The following is a 13410-nucleotide window of genomic DNA, read 5'->3' as shown; positions in this document are numbered from 1 at the left end:
TCGATTAACCCCCAGTGCTTAATCGACAGGAAGTTATCATGTGTGATGGGACTAATGGTGGTGGACTGAGTGTTTAAAGTAGAGTTTAAAGAGCTTCTACTCCTACACTCCAGACTTTGTTGATTCAACGGTCCACCTCTACCTTCTCCCTACAGGTGCTTCAGCTGAGCTGCTTCAGAAGAGCGGCTGGGATTAAAAACACCTCCCTCCACACATTTGCATTGTCAGGATGTGGGGGCTAAGTAACTTCCAAAACAGACAGTCACTCCCACTTTGCCAGGTGTGTGGAGGACAGAAAACCGAAAGTACGTAGGGTTCAGATGATTATCGAGTGTTGGATTATTTATTGGCTGTAGGAATTACACGTTCAGTCAGAGAAGCAGCTTCCTCACACACACCTACACACTCACGTATGCTGTTTATCTCACACATACACTACATTTATTACCTCTTGCTGCAGACAGTTGCAGTGTATGGAAATGTAGAAAGACTAGAAACCTGGTAACTCACAGGTGGAACAAACCTAAATCATCAGATTCAATACAGGATGAAGACATGAAAGAAACAGTGACAGCGTACTGCTGCCAAATTTAAAAGATCTCAATAAACGTATGTTGTTATATCAGGATACTGAACATCCTGTTATTTTACGTGACCTTCTTCATTTCATATTTGCACTGATCAGACACTTTGACACATGAAGGGTCATGTGAAGTAGTTTGTATGAAGGAACCACTTGGAGTTTGGAGTTGTTTATAACATTCAAAGGTGATAAATAAGATGGATGTTTGCTCCGTTTGTGCTCCTCTGCTGTGGATGAGGCAGCTGTTCACCTCTAGCTTGTTACTATGGTTTTATATGGAGACACCTTGATGTGCATTTATTTAGTCCAGTATTTAAAAGGACTCTCACGCTCTCAGTGGAGACAAGCACTTGTTCCTGGTTACAGGAAGTGTGCGGTTCCCACATTTCCATCCTTTTGGCTCCCTGCACTAATATCAATCCTTTTCTTTTCCTAAAAGGTTTTTGGTTTTGGGCCACCTGTCAAGTGGCAATTAATTAAAGCTCTCTGAAGAAATGATTGGACTGATAGCATTAGGCAGCTTCCCAGCACTAATAATCCAGCGTATGGCTGTGTTTTACAGTATGGAAGCCACACAATACCAAACACACACACACTGCTCCATGCAAACACACGAGGTGCATGCAACATTAGGCCCCCCTCCCTCTCCACGCTGTCCCAGATCCCTCCCACCCGTTGTTTTAATCAGTCAATTCCTATATTTCTATTTCCTCCTCATTAATCACTCTGCTCCCAGTCCTCCAGGCTCTTATGGAGTGAATTACACACTGGAGCACCGTGCCAATTCAAGTAAGTGAATTTCCCCCAACAGGGAAATATAACTGTCAACACAGAGCAGCTCCCTCCGACCAGCTCTCCTCTCTCTCCTCTCTCTCTCTCTCTCTCTTTCCGAGTCTATCTCGCTCTATCCTTTGCTCTGTCTCCACCTCAGTCTGTCTTCTCTTATATCCAGTGTCCTGTGATTTGCCCACTGTCTGTATGATCTGGTTTGGATGATGTGATGTTGCCTCAAACCTCTAATCCCTCTAATATGTATGGGGATGAGTGAACTGGGATATTAAAATAAGACGTGTGTGTGTGGAGTGTGTGTGTGTGTGTGTGTGTGTGTGTGTGTGTGTGTGTGTGGAGTGTTAGTGGGTGTGTGTTTTGGCAGCATCTCTCGGGTGTCAGTGTCACAGCGTTTGTGAATGTGGACATATGGTGCGTGTGTGTGAGAGACTATGTAAATCTGTGTGTTTGTGTTTGCATGCTGCTGTGTGTGTGTGTGTGTGTGTGTGTGTGTGTGTGTGTGTGTGTGTGTGTGTGTGTGTGTGTGTGGCCCCCTACTCGTGGCAGCAGTGTGGTTTGGAGGAGACACATTAAGTTTCCTGTCTTCAAAGACAACCCGTCATTATTACAGCCCAACCAACCGTTCGGCACAGGAAACCCCTTCCTCCGTCATCTTCCCTCTGCCTGTCCCTCCCTCCATCTCTCATCACTTTTCACAGGAAGTGTTTTCTTCTCGCTTTTCTCTGCATTAAAACATTTGTTCATTCACTCGCTTCGATGCAGCGATTCCTCCTCTCGTCTTACTGTGGTCACAGCTGAGCTCCTTGTTGATTTGTTAACTTCTGTACTTTTTAAAACCACACTCAGGTTCATCTCTACACAGTCACAGCACAAAGCAAAGATTTCAGAGTTTAGCAGAATTTGTTGGGATTCGTTTTAGGGAAGAATTAGATCAAATTAAGTTTGTCAAATCTACAAAATGGTGCAAATTGTGGTGTTGGAACATGAGCAGAGAATATATTTAATGTTAAAACGTTTAGATTTCTTAAAGGTAAATTAATATACTATTTAATTTAATTAAGACATTTCTGCAAACATGACAACACAAACGTTCAGAGGGATACATGTGCACACACACACACACACTCAAAACAATAAACAACTTTCACAATGAATGCAGGGATCGATAACCCAGAGTGAGTTGTATAAATCTTGTTTATATGGAGCAATCGCCTTTATTTGGTAAGCCTGTATTATACAGTTCCCCCCAGACTTATAGATTAACTATATAAATACTCATACATTCTACATTTTCTAAGACAGTGGTCTAAGAGTTAAGAACCTCGAACTTGGTATTAGTTTGTTTCATATTATAATTTGGTGAAGGAACGAGGGATTTAAATCATGCTGCACTCATAATCTCTGTAATTTTTTATCATTTTCCACTTCTCTGATACTTGAACGTCTTGGTCGACATGTTTCTTACCTCCCAGTGGTCTCGGGGGGGCTCCGTTATGGCGTGTTCGCGGCCCGGTGGGGCTCCCGTTGAGCTCCAAACGACCCTTCTTACCCGGCGGTGGGAGACCGCTGAGGTCCGGGCTGCCTGCCCTCCGCTCAGGACTGTCCTGGGTGATGGGACTCTCCCCTCCCCTGTCCATCCTCCTCCACACCCCCAGAGGAGATCCAGCCAGCGAGAAGGAATCTGGAGGAATAGAATGGGAATAGAAAGCAGACAGAGATACGGGTTTTTATTGTGCGTGGAAGTGGTGTTTTTTTAATTCAGTTTATTTCTGGAAAGTCAGAAATGTTGTTGTTGTTGTTCAGAGACTGATGCTTGAATTAACAATAAAGCTTTGCAGGAGCTCAGAAAAGTTTGTGCAGCGTCTGAAGTAAGAAACAATCAACTGTGAATTTCTAGAGAAGCTAGTGGAGGAAACACGGACGTGCACGGGTGGCTCGTACTTCAGGGTCTGTGATGGTCGTTCTGAGACACGTCACTCAGTGCAGCTATGACTCACTTTGAACGACAGTGGTTTAACAGCCTAATATTGTGTTGTGTGATACTGATTTATAATTAATTATTTAGAGACTGAAGAAGAAGAACAGACTGAAAGTAACAAGAAACCAGAGAACTCAGGTTATCTTGTGCAACACTTCAGAGTTCAGACACTGACATGACTGTGGTCCAGTAGAAACGCTTCTCTCTGACCAATCATTAGTCATTTAGTACTGTTTCAGCTTGTGAGGAACCACAACAGAGCAAAGTGTTAGGAACCGGGTACTATTCACAACCAAAAAGATCGGGTTGGTTGGTTTGATAAAGATTATAAAAATACCAAAAGCAGAAAATACTTTAAATTGGCTAATGTGATAAAAATAAGTGACAGAGCTTAAATAAAGAACTGGAGATCAGAACAGTCGGTGTTTGTATAGACTGTAACCAGGCACTGAGAGTCTAGGAGCATTTGTGTGTGTGTTTGTGTGTGTGTGTGGTAATTTCCTGAGTACATACACATCACAGCGTGCATGGGCACAACACGCACACAGAGTGAGACCCTCGTGGGTTCCCTGATAAGGAATCATCAGCCAAAAGTCTAATATAGTGTAATGCCATTAGAAACGCTGCCAGGCCAGACAGAGGACATGTGCCAAAGTATCAAAGAGCAGCCAGCTCGCTCCGACCAAGTGCACAGCTTTTATTTACATACGAGCCCCTGGACAATATCTGCCTGCATGTGTGACCCCGAGTGAAGAGAGAGAGATTAGAAACTGTCTGTGGAAAAACAGCGAGGAGAGAGGAGAGAGCAAGCATGGAAGGTTTTTCTATTAGAGGATGGAAATCATGTTAGTGACCAGATTTGGGAGTGGAAAAACACAGAGGATCTCTGGACTGAGTGACACTGGCCAGAAATTCAGCAGAACAAATGAGGGGGAATCTATGGTTATTGTTCGACTGTGACATATTCCACAGCGCTTGATTAGAAACTACACCCCCTGCCCTCACTTTTTAATATTTCTGCAGCGTTTACGGCTCCAGCTGTCGTAACTCCGAACAAAAGACAATGTTTTGTGTGGTGGTTTCTCCTCCCCTCCTCCTCCTTTGCCTTTCTTTCCCTTCTCGCCTCTTCTCTACCTTCTGTACCGACTCTTACACAACAACGCAGTTGAAAAACACCATCCACCACAAAAAGAAAAAAAAAAAAGCTCAATCTGAGAAGTATTAAGAGCTCGGGCAAAATTTCAAAATGAATAATAAATTAAAAACATTAGCTTTGGTTGTGATTAAAAAGTGTGGGAGGCAAAGAGGCAAAGACCAAAAAATGCAAGTGGCAGAGTTTAATAAAAAAGAAAACAAGTTCAAAGAGTCGCACTGAGTGGAAAGCAATGAGTTCAAATGTGAGTACAGTGGTAGCTATAATTCACAATGTGAGGCATGCTGAGAAAAAGGGAGGTTTGCAAATAAATCTAACCACTAACAATGTTGTAGCTACAATAAAGAGCAGCATGAATATAATACAACTTTGCAAGAGAGTCAGTGGCTGCTGTCAGCTGCCCTGAACAGTCAGCGCTGCTCCTCAGAGAGGACGAGAGGAGCAAGGAGGCAAATCTGACCTCATTCAGCTCTTATTTAAAAATCACTCCGTCTTTATCAGCAGCAAGTCCCGTCCTGCTGTAGCTGCTGATGATCCCTATCAAGACCCGGCCTCGCCGACATCTCGCCATCTAACCTGGGTCACGTGCACTTACAGTTTGCAGCATCGTCTAATCTCAACACATCCTGCTTCAGTTCCTTTTCATTTGCTATTTAACCCGAAAGATAAAGACTGTTGTGCATTTTTGGTCAACTCTCAGTCACTTGGTGCCGTCCCAGAGATAACACGACCCACCTGATTAACAGGATTTCCACTTTGTATGAGCAGCAGGTCATGTGCGGCCGGATGCTTTTATTATAATAAAGAAGTGAAGCTCCACTTTTAAAAGTTACTAACTCTGTCCTTTAAATCCTCCGATTTAGCATTTACAGACAGTGCATACAGATAGAAGTGTTTAAAGACGATATAACAAAACTAAGCAGCAATAACATAAATTATTCTTCATATAGTGAAAGTTGTACATTGATAAACACTTAAATATCAATTCACGAGGCTAAAACCGGTATAAAAAGTGCAAAAGACCGTTTTACAATACAGCGAACAGACCATCAATGACATCCAGAACTATAGATGTAGATATATAATATCAAGAAATATCAGTTTACACACGTTAGCTGAGTGTTTGTTGTACAACTCGAATGACTTCTGGGATTAAACACGACCGTCCCTCTATTTGTTTTAGTTGGAGACTTTAGTTTGAAGGGTTCATGTGTGATAATCCTATCGGCCTTTTTGAACAGTATTAAGCTGCCAGAGATCTTTCTGCTTGGACCCACATTAAAATTCATTATAAAACATTTACTACATGTTCTATTCTGCTTTTAAAATCTACGTTACTATAATTAAGTTACTGAAAGGTTTTGGGGACTGTTGCAGATCATTTTTGTTCAGATTTCTCTTTTATTTGTATTGAAGTTGAACATTTTCTTTTCCAGTAAATCTTCCAGTTGCACCACAGGTCATAAAGGTTGTATTCTGTGTCAGTTTCAGGGTGTGGTAATGTGCTGTGCACATTTTTACTTTAATGGGGAGGGTGCAGTTGTTTAAGTTAGCTAAGGACATTTTTTCACCTACTCCATCTTAGATATTTCCATGTAACTAGTCATCAGTCATCATGACTCTTTGACCCTTCTCATTCTCTAGATTAGGAACCACTGGACTAAATGCTACTCACAGTAATCTGTTAGTATCTGTTAGTATCTGTTAGCTTCACCTCAAGCAGCTACATGTGCGTTAAATAGTTCCTCAACTATTTTGATATTGATGAATTGTTGTTTTTTAAACAAAGCTGAAAGTGAAACGCTTTCTTTTCTTCTGATTTCTGAACTGAACATGTTGTTGACAGTTTATCAGACAAAGTAAAAGACAAATAAACGACTCAATTAATGAAGGAAACAACTGGCAGATTCATTGTTAGTGGAAAGAATTAGTCTCTGGAGCTCTGAGTAGTAAATAATATCACTTTAATCTGTTCTCTACTACAGGTGCAGGATTTTTATGCCTTCCTTAAACCATTTGAGGATTTCTACACAACATCTAAACTTTTTTTTATAGAAGTTCACCTCACCACCCTGATCATTTACATACGGTCCCTTAGTGTAGTTAGTGTGTTTGGCTGCAGATGTTATCAAAAACAAACTTTTAGTATTTTTACCACTCATTTCAGCAGCAAATGGTACTAAAGGGTTTTAAATATTAGATTGAGTGTAAAGTATTGTTTATGAAATATTCATATATTAGATAAATTAGATCGATATTTTCATTCATTTCCGGAAATGTGCTCGTTCTTTGCACCTCTGTGCTGAGCTGCATGTAAATAATAATAAGCGTGGGCGCGAACCTGCGTGTCACTATCACTATACCACAGAAACATCCACAGTCACCGTCTGATAAATGCTAATCTATTTTATGTAATTATTACGGGCGTGTTGAGCAATAACCTTTTGTTAAAATGTGCGCTGCAGGGTTTGATAACTGTGTGACGATAGATCACATTAATGATGCTGACTGCCACTAAAACCCTGGGTTTAGTAACTCGGGGATCAGTCTTCAAACACTCTGATTGTTATCGTCTGCATCCTATATTCATTGCATTGTTTGATAAGGTGTGTGATAGTAAAAGCAGTTAATAAAGACGTGATAAGAGAAGCTGTTACATATCTGCTATGGAGACGGGACTAAATGTAATGTGTTTTTGATAAGAAGAGGGTCATGACACATTTCCCAATTTATTGCTTCTCTGGGCAACTGTCATACCTCAGAGCAAGTGTGTAATGAATATTAAGGATGTTCCTTAAAAACTGTTAGTATTGATAAAATCATCAGTGCTGTTGAACATGAGTTCAAACATTTGGTCTTATTTTAATAAACACAACAGTAACTTTAATATTTCTGCTTCAGGAACTTCAGCTATATGAGAGATTATAATTCCCTCTGCTCTGTTTGTCCCGCATAATGTTTGGTACTGAGACAACCTCTTGTTTTGATGATAAGCCACTATCAATTTCCACATTATTACACGTTCTAGACATAACAAATACACACTGAGGGCCGAAGACAAGATTGCAGAGCAAAAAAAAAAAAAAATGCAGACACACCCGAAGAAATGGAAGAGTAGGACACGACAACAAACACACCTATAAACAACATGTCCAGCTCCAAGACGTAAACACACACAAACAGAGGCTAACGTGTAATTCAAAGCCAGTCTAAACTCTACAAATCAAACGGCTGACAAACACTGATTGGTAGTCGCAGTCGTGTGAAAGACGAACTGTGCAGTGTAATGACTGGTGGAAGCGGCTCCTCACTTTTTAACTCCTTTCTTGCTTTTTTCCTCTCGCTGTTGTGCTTTTATTTTTAAGGTTTGGAAGAAGTGGCCTCCAGCTGCTTTAATGCTAGGCCCCCGATGAAGTGAGACGTGTGCAATATGTAAAACTGTAGAAGAGCAAAACAAAAGCTCTGCAGTCGATGCGTCTTTAAAGATGCACTGAAGAAGAAACCTGTTTTCATGTTGCCTGCTGCCTCCTCTACAACCTCACACACACACACACACACACACACGTCACTGTAATCCCATTGTGATGAGTTTTACAGGAAGCAGAGCAGTAAACACTGAAACTCACAGAGATTTAAAGCAAGAGGGAAACGTAACACGGACAATCGTGGGTGAAAAGTTAACAGCAGGATACGGTGTTCGAACTCCACATGAATCAAACCAGTGGATCCTGAAGTGTTAGTAAGAAAAGCAACTGACCTCTAACACTGCAGAGTTGAAGAGGAGAACTTACATCAGCTCTGAGTCTCTCCCTGGGATCTGTTTTACCGTTAGGATATGTGTCTGCTAACGAAGGGTTGTGCCTTCAACATGCAAACCAGACACACAGAGAGAGAGAGAGAGAGAGAGAGAGAGAGAGTGACCTATGAGGGCATTATTAGCTCTGATAGCAGGGGGAGAATGGGAGAGGCGTCACCTATAGGAAAATATCCAGAGATACGTGTGTTCTTCCCGTTCCAGATCCACTTTTATAGCAGGGTTATCAAGCTATTGGTTAATGCTTGGCTCTGCAGAACAGATAAAACAAAGCAGCAGCAGCAGCAGCAGCAGCAGGAGGTGAATGGATATTAAAAACCCTGCAAAACATGCATTCACAAACAGACATCACGATGTGCTGAAGTGCCCAACAGAATGAGCAGAAAGAGCCCCCAGAAGGACGTCCGATCGTTGGGATTCGCAGAGTTTGTTTTTTAATGTCTGAGGGGAGAACGGGGAACCACACCAGACTTTTTTATGTGGCTGTTTATGAGAAATGATTGCTGCTAGGGAAGGTTACATTATTGTGGAATTTGCAGTTTATGGCCATCAGATGTGTTTCTGAGAGACTGTTGTGATGTGATGGTTGGGGAGGGAAGGGCAGGGGGGCACCAACTGTCCTGTATCTGTGAAGAGGGTCAATGGGCTCAAACACACACACCCAGGAAATAACCGAAGCGAGGGGGCCAAGATGGAGGCCTTCTGGCAAACATGTCGAGCTCCCTCGTAAACATCACATTCGATAAAACGGGAGGAAGAGTCGAGCGCTTACCGCCTCTCCCTCGCAGCTGGAGGATGCGAACTCGTGCTTCGACACACTCATCCACACGGAGCTGCACACAGACAGACAGTAAGCCACACAAACCACAGCCGGCACGCTACACAGACTCTCTGCTTTAACACTTCCAGGGACCACACACAGCAGGGACGAGCTGAGCATGAGCTGCAGTCGCAGTACAGCACAGTACAGCACACTACAGCATGGGGGTGGGGTGAATAAAATAATAGTCTAACAACACGTAACCTGTGTTGTATTGTCCACCTGTGTGGACACGTGTGCCGAGTTCTTTTTGAATTTTAAGACACATAAATTCCTCATGAGTGAGAATCTAACTCTGCTCCTTTACAGAGCAGCAGTGATGCCCACAGCTGGAGAGAGAGGAGCATCACTGGTGAAGCTCCCTCTCTCTGCCCACAGAGCCTCTCCACTATCTAATCTGCACTTTAATAGCTGGGACACACCCATATTACGTGTGAACCGATAGCTGAGCTCACACAGGAAGATACTGAGTCCACACACAGGGAGTCGGAGGAAAATGAAGGATTTGAAGTTGTACTATTTCTGTCTAGGTGTGAATCTGTGAGTCTGGTTAAACTGTTGATTTTCAGACTGTGATGAAATAAATGATGAAATAGAAAAATAGCTTCTGCAAACACAAACAGATAATGTACATGACAGTGCAGGTCATGGATAACGTGCACGTCCGCAGCAGTTCTTCACATTTCGTCTCTCAAAGACTCACACACGTTCTGACAGCTCAGTAAAAGCCAAAGAAAACACACGTTTACCACCATTTTTGATAGGTGAACTCTTCAAACACACACACACACACACACACACACACACACACACACACACACACACACACACTCAGCTCTTTCAAACGCTGGCACGGCCTCAACTTTTTGAACATGTGAGCAAACTTTAAACAGACCAGAAACCTGGAGAAGGTCTCCCGTCACACAGACTGAAACCAATTCGTTTTTCCTGGTGGTTAAAAATCCTGTGTTTCATATCTGTTTATATTTATTTATTTTATTTATTTATATATATAAATATTATTTATACTACTTTTCTAATGTGGGGACATGTGATGGGCGCCTCATGTGTAATAAAGTCCTGCTGGTGCTGAGTGGTGTCGGCTGATGACCCCTCACTATTTTAAATTCATTATTAGGTTTAATTTAATTCTATCAAAGCTGCTTTTGTTGCCTACGTGTGTAAAATCCTTGTTTTTCTGCTGTTAAGTGTTAATCTGAAGTTAAGTCCGCGCTTTACCTGCGCAGGTGAGGAGTCCCCTCAGGACGCGGTTCACTCGTGTTGAATTTCATGAGAAAAACGCGGTAAACAGGAAGATTGTTTGGATTCGTGGTGGTTTGGAGAAGACGACGAGCTGAGTCAGCCTGCTGTGTGTTTTAAGGTCGGAGAGGACAAAAGGCTCCGGGCTGGAGCTGAAAGGCAGCTGTCAGCGTGATGCTGAGGAGGTTCTCACACAGAGGGCAGAAGAAGATGAAGTTTAAGTTTGGAAAACTTAAAAAGTAGTAAATAAATAAAACTCCTGTAATTGTGCTGCGCGTCTTCTGACCTGCGAGCGTTTAAAACCACGTTTAAATCACAAATTTCAGGCTCGATTTCTTGAACACAAAGTGTTTCTCTTTAGAGCAGGTCCATCTATTGTTTTTGACATGACGGTCTGCACGAGAACTGCTTCTCATTTGGAGCCAAACGCATTTGGCTTCACTTCCTTTGATTACGCGCAGCAGACCCGAGGCCTCTTCAGCCTCCAGACGTCTCCACAGCGCCTGATCAAACCTGAGCTTTGTCGTATCTAAATATTTCTCAACATGTTTCACCCACAGTGGAAACAAAGGTGTTCTGCACCTCTCTGTTCCCTCCTTATGTTTTATTCATGTCCTGCTCCACTTTCTGTAAATGTGCAGTTTGGAAAACGTGCAACATGATGCTGTTATTAAACAGTTCATGTGTTAATTTGTTACATCAGTAAAAGCAACAACAGTCACTGGTTATTAATTGATGGCGAAGTGAAAAAGAGGCAAGAATTATATTTGACATGGGTTCAGAAAATAACTCTCACACACACACTGATATATATATAAGAAATGTCAGTGTTAATGTGTTTTAAGCTTTAATGTTTTTGCAAAAGCTCCAAAAATAACATTTAATCTTTATATTAATTTTTAATTTATATTTAAAGTAATAATAATACTAACATTTTTACACAGCTACTTTATTTATTCACTAGAAATAAATGAACAAAACTTACCTCTAAATATTTAAAGTTTTAATATTTATCACAATATTTAGAATAGATGTGATTTTATTCACGCAGCTCCACCTTGTTTCCTATTTTTACAATACCTGAAATAAACTTAATCTTTTACACTAATTAATAGAAACTTTTGATTTTACTTCAAGTTACTTGATTTTAAACTTATTTTAAATGATGAAAAAACGCGTTTGTTGGTAAAAACTAGAACATAATTAGTAATTTTGCACTAAATCTAATACAAAGGTAATAAATATAATTATAGTTAATTATAGGAGTGTTGTCGGCAACAATATTAATAACAACAACAATAATAAAATAAATAATAATAATACATTGGTTAATTTATTATTATATTATTATTTAAATTTTTTGTGTGGTTCAAAGGAAAATGTCACTAATACTGGATGAATTTCAATTTTTTTTATCAAATCAAATTTGTTTGTTCTTCACAATAATTTTCAGTCAGTTTAAACGATTGTATATGTGTGTGTGTGTGTGTGTGTGTGTGTGTGTGTGTGTGTGTGTGTGTGTGTGTGTGTGTGTGTGTGTGTGTGTGTGTGTGTGTGAGCATGCAGACTCTACTCACTGTTTACGGCGTGTCTGTAGCGCTGCTGGCCGCTGAGGAGGCTCTGTCCATTGATGAGGAGTAATGAATCCAGGGCTGAGCTTTGGGTTCGGCTTCTGGACACGACGGCGGACCCGCTGGTACTGTGCTGAATCTGGACTCGGAGCCGGATCCACAAAGAAAAAGTTTCAGTTAGGGGGTTGCTGCGTGCGCGCGCCTGTGTGTGTGTGTGTGTGTGGCGGCAATAGCGCGTAAGTTCGTGTGGAGAGGTGGACGGAGGATGCGCGTCTGAGGGGAAGAAGTGGCAGAGAGAGGCTTGTCAATCCCGGAGCCGTGGACGCTTCTGTCGAACCGGAGCGCGCACACAAACTTGATATATGAACACAGTCGGTACTTTGTCGTCCTCCCTTTGTCCGCCTTTTAGCTCAAAGCGCGTATTTATGGCACGACTCTGCCCTCCTTTGAACTCATGGCCACAGAGAAAGAAAAGCGCAAAAACACCGTCGCACAGCCGAGAAAGCGCACGAAGACAGAGCGCGGGAGACCAAAGAAAACCAGAGCTGACCGAAAAGCAAACAGCGGGGTCTGAGCCGCAGGAATAGCGGGATTTAAACCGTGCAGAAGACCGGTTCCTAATCAGAGTGTGTCACTTTCAATCTTTCCTGTGCCAACGGGCGCACTGACTGATAGAGGGAGGAGAGAAGGGAGGAGAGACAAAGAGAGAGGGAAGGGAGGGAGGAGAGGGGGCGTTAAAAGCTAATCTGACCCATGGAAGCATTTGGTGGGGCGGTTCTCCCTTATAGACACACACATCAATGATATATTAGTGTCCAGAAAACCTTATTACTCAAAAAGTGACTTTCCAGGAGATACACACACTCACACAGACCGAGGCCCGCGCTGCGTTCATCCATATGTCTCTTTTTGATTTATGCTGTCTTTTCTGAATCCTGTCTCAGCACTGAGCTCCCTCTGTGCAGCTGACTGTCACAGGGACTTTGACAGGAGACAGAGGAAAACGTTTCTTTCCGAGTGTTGCTCTGTTTCTGCTTCACGCAGCAGTAACTTATCGCGCAGCTTTCAGCGCTGCAGCTTCTCTCCAGCACTTTCAGACATGTCAGTATCATCTCACAGATAATCCTCCGAAGTTGAAGTCCATGCACTGATACACGTTAATAAGTAGCCTAATAATAAGTCAAGGATGAGCGCGCTCTGAGGCTCTTTGTGGGCTCCCTGTTAATGATAAACCTGGGACTTGATAGACAGATGTCACTGCGCGGTGTCTAATAGATAAGGAAGCCAGCGAGGGTCAAATGACACCGACATGTTATGACACACAGGTGGTTTTCTGAACGCAAACTAACTTTTATTTTGAAAGTTATCAGTTATGAAGTGCAAGGATGTGATTTATTTCTGAAACAGTGGAGAAAAGCTTTTATGTGTGTGAGCCTCCTCGG

General features: G+C 42.1%; 1 protein-coding gene across 3 annotated transcripts in view; it reads right to left on the bottom strand.

The window, feature by feature from the left end:
* Positions 1-12624, bottom strand: part of satb2 (SATB homeobox 2) — a 39794-nt gene extending 27170 nt beyond the window's left edge. For all 3 annotated transcript variants that reach the window (XM_026376265.1, XM_026376266.1, XM_026376267.1), the window contains exons 1-2: positions 11975-12624; positions 2838-3053 (exon numbers count right to left, since the gene is read on the bottom strand). In XM_026376265.1, the coding sequence (XP_026232050.1) occupies positions 2838-3009 (172 nt within the window). In that variant the 5' untranslated portion in view covers positions 3010-3053; positions 11975-12624. The remainder of the gene's footprint in view (positions 1-2837; positions 3054-11974) is intronic.
* Positions 12625-13410: the final 786 nt, after the last annotated feature.

This window comes from Anabas testudineus, chromosome 21 (assembly GCF_900324465.2).
Source record: "Anabas testudineus chromosome 21, fAnaTes1.2, whole genome shotgun sequence".
NCBI classification, from domain to species: domain Eukaryota; kingdom Metazoa; phylum Chordata; class Actinopteri; order Anabantiformes; family Anabantidae; genus Anabas; species Anabas testudineus.
Note: the sequence above shows the minus strand (reverse complement) of the source record. Positions and strands in the feature narration are given on the sequence as shown.